At 39.2% G+C, this 12,500-nt stretch overlaps 1 protein-coding gene across 1 annotated transcript in view; it reads left to right on the top strand.

The window, feature by feature from the left end:
* Positions 1-12,500, top strand: part of LOC130246162 (tyrosine-protein kinase CSK) — a 49,567-nt gene that overhangs the window by 35,573 nt on the left and 1,494 nt on the right. The window contains exons 7-13 of the mRNA XM_056479055.1: positions 688-753; positions 1,555-1,654; positions 1,923-2,013; positions 3,977-4,050; positions 4,283-4,478; positions 6,916-7,002; positions 9,262-12,500. The exon at positions 9,262-12,500 is cut by the window's right edge and continues 1,494 nt beyond it. Coding sequence (XP_056335030.1) covers positions 688-753; positions 1,555-1,654; positions 1,923-2,013; positions 3,977-4,050; positions 4,283-4,478; positions 6,916-7,002; positions 9,262-9,444 — 797 coding nt within the window. The 3' untranslated portion in view covers positions 9,445-12,500. The remainder of the gene's footprint in view (positions 1-687; positions 754-1,554; positions 1,655-1,922; positions 2,014-3,976; positions 4,051-4,282; positions 4,479-6,915; positions 7,003-9,261) is intronic.

The raw sequence follows: 12,500 nt of genomic DNA, 5'->3' as shown, positions 1-12,500 counted from the left end.
TATTCAAATAATTATTATACACACTTAATAGACAATTAATGAAATCAGATGATTCCCTACATTATTAAATCTGACTTAATCAGAAAGCTAAAAAAGGGAATAAAAGATGAAGCCATCATTAGAAAATAATATTGTGGTTAAATGTCAGGCAGATAACTGCAATACTTGTTTTATTCTTTATTTGTGTCGAAGGACTGGATATCTGTAAACAATGTTGCACAGATAATAAAATAATTTTTCCAGATAATAATTCTTAAAAGCAGCGTTCGACAATAAGGATGGTCCAATATGCATGTAAAGGCGATCTTAGAATTGAGAAGCAACTCGACTGACAAAAATAATTGCGTTCGAAACTTCACGCGAGCAAAGCAGGTGAATACCGAATGTTATATATATATATTTAATTTGTGAAAATGATGTGTGTGTGAGTGTGTGTGTGTGTGTGTGTTACCTTTATAATAAGTTTATAATAATAACATTAGTCCTCATATTTGCAGAATAATTCAGAGTTATTAATATCACAGAACACACACACACACACACACACACACGGCTATCTTTAACTGTGCAAGATCACGAGCTGAGGATGAGTGTGAAGCTGAAGCAGCGTGTGAAGCAGAAGTGAGAGCTGTGCTGATGAGGTGTGTGTGTGTGTGTGTGTGTTTGTGTGTGTGTGTGTGTTCACAGGTGGATGGGCTCTAAACCGCAGAGACCTCAAGCTCTTCCAGCCCATCGGAAAAGGAGAGTTTGGAGGTGTGTGATCATCTAACTGAAGCTGTGCGTGCGTGTGCGTGCGTGTGTGTGTGTGTGTGTGTGTGTGTGTGTTTAGATGATCAATGTGTTCAGGGTGTGAATGTGTGTTCATGGTGTATGTGTTCACATAATCACTGTGATCATGATGTTCCTGTGTGTGTGTGTGTGTGTGCGTGTGCGCGTGTGTGTGTGTGTGTGTGTGTGTTTAAACAATCATGTTTATGATGTGTGTGTCTGTTTAGATGATCAGTGTTCAAATGATCACAGTGTTCATGGTGTGTGTGTGCGCATGCGCGTTTAATCAATCATGTTCATGATGTGGGTGTGTGTTCAGACGATCAGTGTATGTGTGTGTGTGTATGTGTGTTCAGATGATGTTGTTCAAATTATCAGTGTGTGTGTTCAGATGATCACCTTTGTGGTGGTGGTGTGTGTGTGTGTGTGTGTGTGTGCGTGTGTGTGTGTGTTCAAATGTGTGCGTTTACATGGTCACCTTTTTCATGGTGTGTGTGTGTTTGTGTTCGTGTTCAAATGGTGTGTGTGTGTTTGTTCAGATGATCACTTCGTTAATGTTGTGTGTGTTTGTGTGTTCAGATGATCAGTATTCATGATGTGTGTGTGTGTGTGTGTTGAGATGATCACAGTGGTTATGGTGCGTGTGTGTGTGTTCAGATGATCACTGTATGTTTGTGAGAGAGAGTGAGTGTGTGTTCAGATAATTACTTTGTTCATGGTGTGTGTGTGTGTTAAGATGATCAGTGTGTTCACGTTGTGTGTGTATGTGTGTGTGTGTGTGTTCAGATGTGATGAAGGGAGACTACAGAGGGACGAGGGTTGCAGTGAAGTGTATTCTCCACGACGCCACAGCGCAGGCCTTTCTGGCTGAAGCCTCAGTGATGACGTGAGTGTCAGCACACACACAAACCCTTTACAGACGGCATCAAGGCCTTATTAGGGAGGAATAGTGGGTGTTCTTAGCTTAAACACACTGCGCTCGATCTGTTTTATATGTGTATCAGAGCTGTTGTCCAGCTTATTAATAACTGAGGGTTTACATTATTCATGTTCAAATCTGTCTTTAAATTCTGGTGTGTGTGTGTGTGTGTGTGTGCGCGTGCATTTGCATGTGTGTGTGCGTGTGTGTGTGTGTGTGTGCGTGTGTGTTGCAGTCAGCTCAGACACACTAACCTGGTGCAGTTGTTGGGTGTGATCGTGGAGGAGAAAGGCAGCTTGTTCATTGTCACTGAATTCATGGCTAAGGTCAGTCTATCCTCATCTATAATTGATCATATGAAGAGTTCAGATGCAAACGCCGCTAAACGCCCACCAAAATAAGCTAAGGGCATTGAGTGAATGCTTTAGGCATGTAGTACATGTTCAACAAATAGATTTGCTTCAAATCATCTAAATGGCAGCGTCAGCGCATTCAGAATAACAGTTTGTATGCTAAAGCCGCTAAACACCACTTGCCTTCGACAGCAAAAGCCGCTATATCCTGAGAACCAATCAGAATGCGTGAATTGAATCATGTGTGTTCAATGTAGCAGCGCGCTGATACGCCGGCTTTATGAGGAGACTGTTTATTCAGCTTTCCATTTTAAAAGACAGAGTTTGATGAACAGGATGAGTCTGTCTGACTGTCAGTGAATAGCAAATGAAAACATCCCTCACCTCAAAACTCTGAGCATTATAAGGAAAAGAAAACACACTGTACAGTCAGGAGTGTAGCATGCATTCATAACATTTGTTTATGCAGCGGCGCTACTTTGAATGAGTCTTATTTACTATACATTAAACAGCATCTGCGTTTCACGAAAGACAGAGTTAAGATGCCGTTCTTTAATCCAATGTGGATGCTATGAGCATAAACAAGAGACCAAGACCTTGAGTATGGTGAGGATGAATGAATGACAGCTTCTAAAAGTGTCTGAGGGGCATCCCCTTTCTGCCCACTAGGCCTAGCTTGTGTTTTATCTGCTAATGTAAACTATTTTTTAAAAGATAAATATAATGTATAAAACTAAACATTATTTATATTACTATATATTATATATATATATATATATATATATATATGTATGTATGTGTATATATGTGTATATATATATGTATATATGTATGTGTATATATATGTGTATATATATGTGTGTATATATATATATATATATATATATATATATATATATATATATATATATATATGTATATATATGTATATATATGTATGTATATATATATATATATATATATATATATATATATATATATATATGTATATGTATATGTATGTATATATATATATATATATATGTATATGTGTGTGTGTATGTGTGTGAACATGTTTTTGTGACATATCAGGACACAAATCTGTATAATGACATAGGTATGAAGCAGGTATTGCAAAGAGGAGGTTAAATATGAGGACATTGCTGACGTCCTCATTTCTCAAAAGGCTTCTAAATCCCACAGGATGAGTTTAATCAGAGAGTAAAGCTGCACACTGTCTCCTGTAATGGTTGGGTTTAGGGGTAGGGTGGGGTTAGGGCAATACATTATACGGTTTGGACAGTATAAAATTAATGGAAACCTATGTAATGTACCCACTTTTCACAAAAACAAACGTGTGTGTGTGTGTGTGTGTATTGAATTTTTTTCTCTTTTAAATATTTCCCAAATGTTTAACAGAGCAAAGAAATGTGCACAGTATGTCTGACAATATTTTTTCTTCTGGAGAAAGTCTTATTTGTTTTATTTCAGCTAGAATAAAAGCAGTTTTTAATTTTTAAACACCATTTTAAGGTCAATATTATTAGCCCCTTTAAGATATATTTGTTTTCAATATTTTCCAGAACAAACCATCATTATACAATAACTTGCCTAATTACCCTAACCTGCCTAGTTAACCTAATTACCCTAGTGAAGCCTTTAAATGTCACTTTAAGCTGTATAGAAGTGTCTTGAAGAATATCTAGTCTAATATTATTTACTGTCATCATGACAAAGAGAAAATAAATCAGTTATTAGAGATGAGTTATTAAAACTATTATGATTAGAAATGTGTTGAAGAAATCTGCTCTCCGTTAAATAGAAATTGGGGAAAAAATAAACAGGGGGGCTAATAATCCTGACTTCAACTGTATATATAGATATATATACACACACACATACATACTAGTAGAATGTTCGCTTACCAGTTCTGAAATGTGTGTTTGTGTGTGTGCAGGGCAGTCTGGTGGATTATTTGCGCTCTCGGGGCCGGACAGTTCTAGATGGCGAGTGTCTCCTCAAGTTCTCTCTGTGAGTCTTACTGAGTGTGTGTACAAGTATGCGTGTGTAGGCTTGTGTGTCTCAGCATGTTTGCATGCTTGTGCGTATGTGTGCGTGCACCTGTGTGTGTGTGAGTGCATGTGCATGGTGCTCGTGTATGTGTGTGTGCACGCACTCAGCTATTCAATAGATGTTGTGTTCCTCTTTAAGAGATGTGTGTATGTGCTCAGCTGTTTAGCAGGTTGTTGTGTTGCTCTTTCAGGGATGTGTGTGAAGCGATGGAGTATCTGGAGGTCAATAACTTCGTCCACAGAGATCTGGCGGCTCGTAATGTGCTGGTGTCTGAAGAGAACATCGCTAAAGTCAGTGACTTCGGTCTCACCAAAGAGGCTTCGAGCTCGCAGGACACCGCTAAACTGCCCATCAAGTGGACCGCGCCGGAGGCCCTGCGGGAGAAGGTGCGCACACACAAACACTTTTACACACACACACACACAACATTCTCAGACATGCATACTTACAGATGGACATGCAGCACACATATACAAACAGAAACAAACACAGATACACACTCGTACACTTTCATACTGAAACACAGACACTCAGAGACCACACACCAGAGATGTAGAAAGCACTAGAGACCCAGACTTGAGTAAAAGTGCAAGTGCTCTATCAAAAAAGTGACTTTAGTAGAAGTTGAAGCGCTCTTTAAGCACCATACTTAAGTGGAAGTACTAAAATATTCAACAGTTTTTGTACTTCAGCATTGCAAGTAGTTTATTTCTAAATGTACTACTCAAATGCTGAAGTAAAAGTACAAGTATTGTGTAATGTAGTTATTAAAGAAAGCAGTCAAAAGACATCATATTGTCGTGTTTATTTTAAATCTCTTTTTTTGGGGGCATGTGATTAAAGCCTAGTTCACACTACAGGATTGTAAACATCAGCAGATCGCTGTGCTGTTCACACTACATCACTTGATTTTGTGTCTTTTAATCGCTGTGGTGTTCACACTACACGACACTACGTAAATGATCCACAAGAGGGGGGTCACACTCTACAAGATCTGACAACAACTCAGCTCAGTCCAGCTACCAAACCACAGCCAATCAAATGTTGAGGGAGGAGTCATCAGAAAAGGCTGAACACTGATGACATCACTGACAGCGTTTCAAGCTTTCAGAGGAAGCATTTAAAAACACCGTCAGTCAGCTGATGCATCAGCGGATCAATCTGCAAGGTTAGAGTGGATTGATACACAGAGAGTTTTTAATTTTTTAAATAAAACTAACATAATTATAACACCCTGATATTATTATATTATACCCTGATATTATAGCCTGTTATTTTTTAAATTACAAAACAGTAAAGAACTGAGCATTTCTACTTTTAATTACCATATTGGTCAACATGCCTACATGTCTGCTACTTTTCGCTGTGATTTTAAATATGCGTGCATTTTTTTGCGTAGCAACTTCCTGCTAACATAAACACAACTCTCTGATAGCAAAAACATACTGTAAATTGACTTTAGATACATCTTTTAAAACAGCATGTTCTGTGCAGGGAAATAGCTCCTGTTTGAAAGTGAAAATGAACGCGAGGCCCAGACCTTTGTGTCTTCTAGTCTCTTAACTACACATTTATAGGCTGTATTACTAAAATAGATCATATTTTTATGGTACTGGAGTCATCAAATATGATGACAGACATTCAGAGCTTAATTTTAATATCTCAGTAGAAGCTTTGAATGTAAATATGACGTGACAATATGACGTTTAATATGAGAACGCTCTGAATGAGCAGTATGGAGATTCTAATAGTTACAGAATTCTGGTTCCCCTGTTAATATAGCCGACTCTCGTGTCCGCAGAATGAAGCGAGATCATCGATGCCCATTCTGGCCAATCACAGCTGTTTCTGTTGAGCTCCTGAGCACACAGGCATTCAGCTCATGCTGATATGCTCTCTCATTGGCTGCAGCTCGTCACTACATCTGACAGCACGTGAGGTCGAGTCGGCCGACTGCTCTGGAATATTCAGCATGCCAGATATTGGATTTCCGTCTGCGAGGTGTCGGCGATGCTTCAGCAAGCCTCTTTGATGCGTTATTCAGTAGTTCACACATAAAGACTGGCGAGCGCCGAGCACCCGCAGATTTCTTCCTGATCACAGCCCGATCTGTCGGCGAGCTCGTTAACTTCCACATCGGGCTCAAATCAGGCTTAACATCCTGTAGTGTGAACTAGGCTTTAGCAGAACGGAAAGCTAACGTTAATTGAACAACTTAGCATGTTATGAACCGCGGGTAGCTAACGTTAGTTAACTTATCTTTCGAGAGGCAGAGTATGCACTTCATTCTATATTAATCGTCTTTCACTCCGACAAATGCAAACATGGACTCTAAATAGGGTCACGGGTGGTCTTTTTCCTCATCGCCATGAACAGTTGAATGTGAAGGAGTTGAAGGGGGATTTCCATGAAAACCCAGAAAACAAACTAAAGCGCGCTCAATGCAGGCAGGCAGCGCTGTCTTCTTTAATCGTCTGAATGAAGACGAGCCAGCCTATTCAAACCTGTGACAGCGCCATCTGCTGCTCTGGCAGTGATAATGTGGGTCTGGAATGATTCGTAACATTTTTATAATTGTAACGAATAACGATGCAGCTTATAATAAACCAGTAGAGTACAGATACAGCCTTTTAGTACTTAAGTACAGTAGTGAAGTAGTTCTACTATACATCTCTGCCACACACAACACACACACATAAACATTTACTATTTAGCATTTGCAGATGATTGACGTTGGCTGTAGATGGTGTTCTGATGGACACACTTAGTGTGCTGTGCTTAACTTGTGAATTTTCTCAGTAATTCTCCTTGTATTCTTGACAGAGGTTTTCTACTAAGTCAGACGTGTGGAGTTTCGGGGTTCTCCTGTGGGAGATCTACTCATTCGGACGTGTGCCGTACCCCAGAATTGTAAGAATGACAGAGTTTACATTTATTGTAATCGATCGATTTAAAATGTTGGGATGTGATGATAAACTGCAAGCTGGTTAAAAATTGAAAATATGCTAAAATGAAAATATATTAATTTGTATTAATTTATAGTATATACTATACATTTTAAAGTGTATTATATTGTATATATTACAGTATTTACAGCTCTACAGTATTTATTCTTTGTTAATGAATGCTCCAGCATAGTGTAGTGCTAACTGTAGTGAACTGATAACTGTAATAAATATTGTAGTATACTTCAGTTTTTACTTCAGTAAACTGTGGTGTATTGTAGTATAATATACCCTATAGTTGTAGAAAACTGCAGCATTGGCACTTTTGTTTATATTACTGTAGTTGTCTTGTTACCATAGCAACTGTAGAATCACCACAACAAATCAGTTACTGTAATTGTCTTGTTACCATAGCAACTGTAGAATTACCACAGCAAATCGGTTACTGTAGTTGTCGTGTTACTTTAGCAACTGTAGAATCACCACAACACATCAGTTACAATAGTTGTTGTGTTACCATAGCAACTGTAGAATCACCACAACACATCAGTTACTGTAGTTGTCGTGTTACCATAGCAACTGTTGAATCACCACAACAAATCGGTTACAATAGTTGTTGTGTTACCATAGCAACTGTAGAATCGCCGCAACATGAATTACTGTAGTTGTTACTATATCAATTATAGAATCACAACAACAGATCAATAATGCAGTTCATGTTACCATAGCAACTCTAGAATCCCAACAACAAATCAATTACTGTAGTTGTTGTTACCATAACAACTATAGAATAACCACAAACAGATAAATTACTGTAGTTGTTGTTACCATAACAACTATAGAATAACCACAAACAGATAAATTACTGTAGTTGTTGTTATCATAACAACTGTAGAACCACAACTGATCAGTTACTGTAGTTGTTGTTACCATAGCAACTGTAGAATCATCACAACAGATCAGTCAGTTACTGTAGTTGTTGTTACCATAGCAACTATAGAATCACCACAACAGATCAATTACTGTAGTTGTTGTTACCATAGCAACTATAGAATAACCAAAAACAGATAAATTACTGTAGTTGTTGTTACCATAGCAACTGTAGAACTACAACTGATCAGTTACTGTAGTTGTTGTTTCCATAGTAACTGTAGAATCACCGCAACTGATCAGTTACTGTAGTTGTTGTTACCATAGCAACTGTAAAATCACCGCAACAGATCCGTTACTGTAGTTGTTGTTACCATAGCAACTTTAGAATCACAACAATAGATCAATCAATGTAGTTCATGTTACCATAGAAACTATAGAATCACAACAACAGATCAATTACTGTAGTTGTTGTTACCATAACAACTATAAAATCACTTTAACAGATTAATTTAAGTTATTTTCTATAGTATAGTTCACAAACACTAGTATTTACTATAAATTATAATAGTATTTTTTCATGTGGGTTTGCTCTTGTGATAACCGCTTATTCCAAACCTGTTCTTTAGTTGAACACAAAAGAAGATGAACTAAAAACAGCAATGGACTTCCATGGTATTTGTTTCCATACTATGGAATTCAAAGGCTGCTTTTTTCAAGCACTCTTCAACGCTCTGTTGTATTGAATGTGGGCTGCGATTCCTATGTCAACCACTAGGTGTCAATCGTACACACTGCAAGTAATAGGTGCATCCCAATTCACATGCTTGTGCACTATTTCTACACTTTAAATACCCACACCTATTCAACCCTTAAAAATAAGTGTGTAATGTTGGACACTTCACACACTCATCGGCTGCAGCTTTGCTCAAGTAGCAGAAGGGGCGGAGCTAGAGATGAAGGGGTGGGGCTATCAGGCACTAGTTGGATTACTTTATTAATTTTGTTTTGTGCAGCAATATTCTCCTACATCACTGATAATGCTGATGGGGAATGTGCTTATACTCATGGCAGCTACTATTTTGGTAGTTTGCTCATTTATTTCACTAATTTGGTAACTGTCAAAGGTCGCCTGGGAAATAGACTGAGTTAGTGTAAAAGCATTAGTGTTTCATTTGCGACAACACTTCATTCATATACTGTGCTGTTGAGTGCATAAGTGCACAGAGTACCATGTGAGACGCAGTGAATGATTTGTATATCTGCTGTTGTTTTGAGTGTGTGTGTGTGTATCAGTGGTGTGTGTGTCCAGCAGATGGCGCTCTCTCTCAGATCTCTCTCACTCTCTCTGCAGCCGCTGAAGGAGGTGGTCCCGCGGGTGGAGAAGGGCTATAAGATGGACGCTCCTGATGGCTGTCCGCCTGCCGTGTATGAGCTGATGAAGCAGTGCTGGACTCTAGACGCTGCGGGACGGCCCTCATTCCTCCTGCTGCGCGAGAAACTGCAGAACATCCGGCTGAAGGAGCTGCACCTCTGACAGTCTACTGCACACGAGAGAGAGAGATCTCTATTGTACCTGAGAGACTCTATTGTACACCACTGTACCTGAGAGACTCCATTCTACCTGATTACATGAAAGGTTCTACTGTACCAGTGAGGTACTCTACCCGAGAGACTCTACTGTACCATCGAGGAACTCTACTGTACATGAGACGCTCTACTGTACTTTACTGTACCTGAGAGATTCTCTACTGTACTTTACTGTACCATCGAGGAACTCTACTGTACATGAGACACTCTACTGTACTTTACTGTACCTGAGAGATTCTCTACTGTACTTTACTGTACCATCGAGGAACTCTACTGTACTTTACTGTACCTGAGAGATTCTCTACTGTACTTTACTGTATGAGAGAGAATCTACTGTACCATCGAGGAACTCTACTGTACATGAGACACTCTACTGTACTTTACTGTACCTGAGAGATTCTCTACTGTACTTTACTGTACATGAGAGAATCTACTGTACCATCGAGGGACTCTACTGTACCTGAGAGAGACTCTTCAGAGCTCTACTGTACCAGCAAGGGACTGTAGACTCAAGAGACTCTGACACCTGTTTGTGCATGTGTGTGTTAGTATGTGTGTGTGTGAACTGGTTTTGGTGGTTTATGGGGACTCGCATGTGCGTAATGATGTGTATAATCTAGGTATTGCAATGTTCTGGTGGTTTATGAGGACATCTATTGCAGGGGTCTCAAACTCAAATTGGCGGGGGGCCATATCAGTGACTGACAATTCAAAGGAGGGCCGCTTTAACATTCAAGCACAACAAAACAGTAGAAAACTGATGTACCCCAGAGTAGGAATGCAGTCAAAGCTCCTTTTCCATGTTTCTTATTGGACATATTGAAGGGGTAGTTTAAATTGCTATGAAAATACGACACATTTAATAATAGGCATCATAATAATAATTACTATTATTGTGTCCCAATCAATTGTTGCTTAACCAAACGTTTAACAGAAACCGGGAGAACAGCAGAAAGCAGTTTGGGTAATGTTAGTGACTTTACTGGCAATTGTTCTTCTCAATATATTTCTTTCTTGTTGTAAAACTAAAACAAAGAGGGGGAAAGTGTGTATATATATATATATAACAAAATACAGGTGGTATAAAACAAATGAATTATCAAATGACCCTTAAATGTTTACAACAATAGCGCTTTAGTAAAAATAGAGCACTTTTAACGTTTAAATCAGCCCCAGGAATAATCTGCATGTGCGTGAAACCTGAAAGTAACCCGGATATATAGCACAATACTGTTAATGTCCAGTAGGTGGGGTAAAACCCCAAGTGGCTGTAGACCTTTTTCTTGGCTACTGCATGGAGGGCACCATAGCGTGCAGCGTCTTTGGGTAGAATGGTAAGAATTTCCGTTTACAGCGTTTACATTAGGTCATTTGTGCTCCGAAAATGGGTTTCAATACCATTTTGAGTGGATTACAGAGTGGTTTTGTGACACACAACTTAGAAAGGTGTGTTAAAGCCGTTATAATCTGTCTGATGTGGTTTAAGCGTGAGAGAAAAACGTTCCCCCTACGTGTGTGCCGTCAGAAATACAGTGCGTTTCCCCGGGCTGTTAGCTCAGTGGCTGTTCAACACACACACACATACACACACATACATGCACGCAATACCTCACTGCATTATAGAGCAAACCAGATTACTGGCATGAAACTTAACAGGTGTGTAAGTCATGCAATTTACTAAAAATGACCAATAAAAGTGTGTGACTGATACTCTGCTGGATGATTTGTGTGTTGATTCTAATCGGGAGCCGTTTATGTTTCATTGAGTTAGTTTGTATTGTGTAGTATTTACCTCGGTATGTGTTTTTCTGTCATTTCATCACTTTGTGACTTATTAAATCAGTGTAGTTGGACAGTAGAGACTACATGTGTGTGTGTCAAACATTATGGTGAGTTACATTAGTCCGGGTTGGTTATATGTTTGAAAGAAAGAGAAAATGTTGACTTTAGCGATGACGAGGCTTCATTTTAGTTAAACGGCAGAAGAAGCCGTCTGACAACGAGGGTAAAATACCTTGCAGCAGTTGTTTTCATCCTATTAGATGGCATTTTTTAAAATGATCCATCCAGGAGGTGGCGCTGATCAACAACAGTATCAGTTCAAAGATGTTAAAAGCGAATAAAACAGATTAAAACTATAGTTTCAGAGCTGTCCGAATGTGACTGTTTACACACATCAGCTGACGACCGGAAGTTCTTAGCATTCTCCTTGCGCGTACACGCAAAGCATCATGGGTAATTCTAAGAAAAAGGTGTATATTCGACTGCACAACGATGAGAGTGATTTTAAAATATGTTTAGGTGGACCGAATCTCATTATATTTTTGATGTCAGTTTCCAGCCGGCAGTTTGAGACCCCTGGTCCATTGTGTCCTCGTAATTCAAGACGCTTACAAAATCATACTTAACGAGATCATTTGACTTTCAAATCTGCCACAGGTTTGCTGTGAGGGTTGGGTTAGGGGTGGAGCCATACGATGAGTGCTTGGAGAGTCCTTGTAAACCACCAATACTAGTGTGTGTGTGTGTGTGTATGTGTGTGTGTGCGTGTGTGTGTGTGTGTGTGTGTGTGTGTTCTTCTGATCAGTGAGGAGGGCTGGTCTTTTCCTCTGCTGCTGTTTTTCTTTCACTATTTTATTCCAGTTTCTCACGAAAACAGACAAAAGTTCACCCCAAAATCAACAATATAATAATAATAATAATAAATATTCATTCATATTTCCTTTATGCTTAGTCTCTTTAATCATCAGGGGTCGCCACAGCGGAATGACCCACCGACTATTCCAGCATATGTTTTACATAGTGGATGCCCTTCCACCTGCAACCCAGTACTGGGAAACACTCATTCACACACACACACACACACACACACACACACACACACACATACACTACGGCCAATATAGTTGATCAATTCCCCTATAGCGCATGTGTTTGGACGCCAACACGGGGAGAACATGCAAACTCCACACAGAAATGACCACTGATCCAGCCGGGACTCGA

Source organism: Danio aesculapii, chromosome 18, assembly GCF_903798145.1.
Source record: "Danio aesculapii chromosome 18, fDanAes4.1, whole genome shotgun sequence".
In the NCBI taxonomy this organism is placed as follows: domain Eukaryota; kingdom Metazoa; phylum Chordata; class Actinopteri; order Cypriniformes; family Danionidae; genus Danio; species Danio aesculapii.
This window is presented reverse-complemented; position numbering and strand designations above follow the sequence as displayed.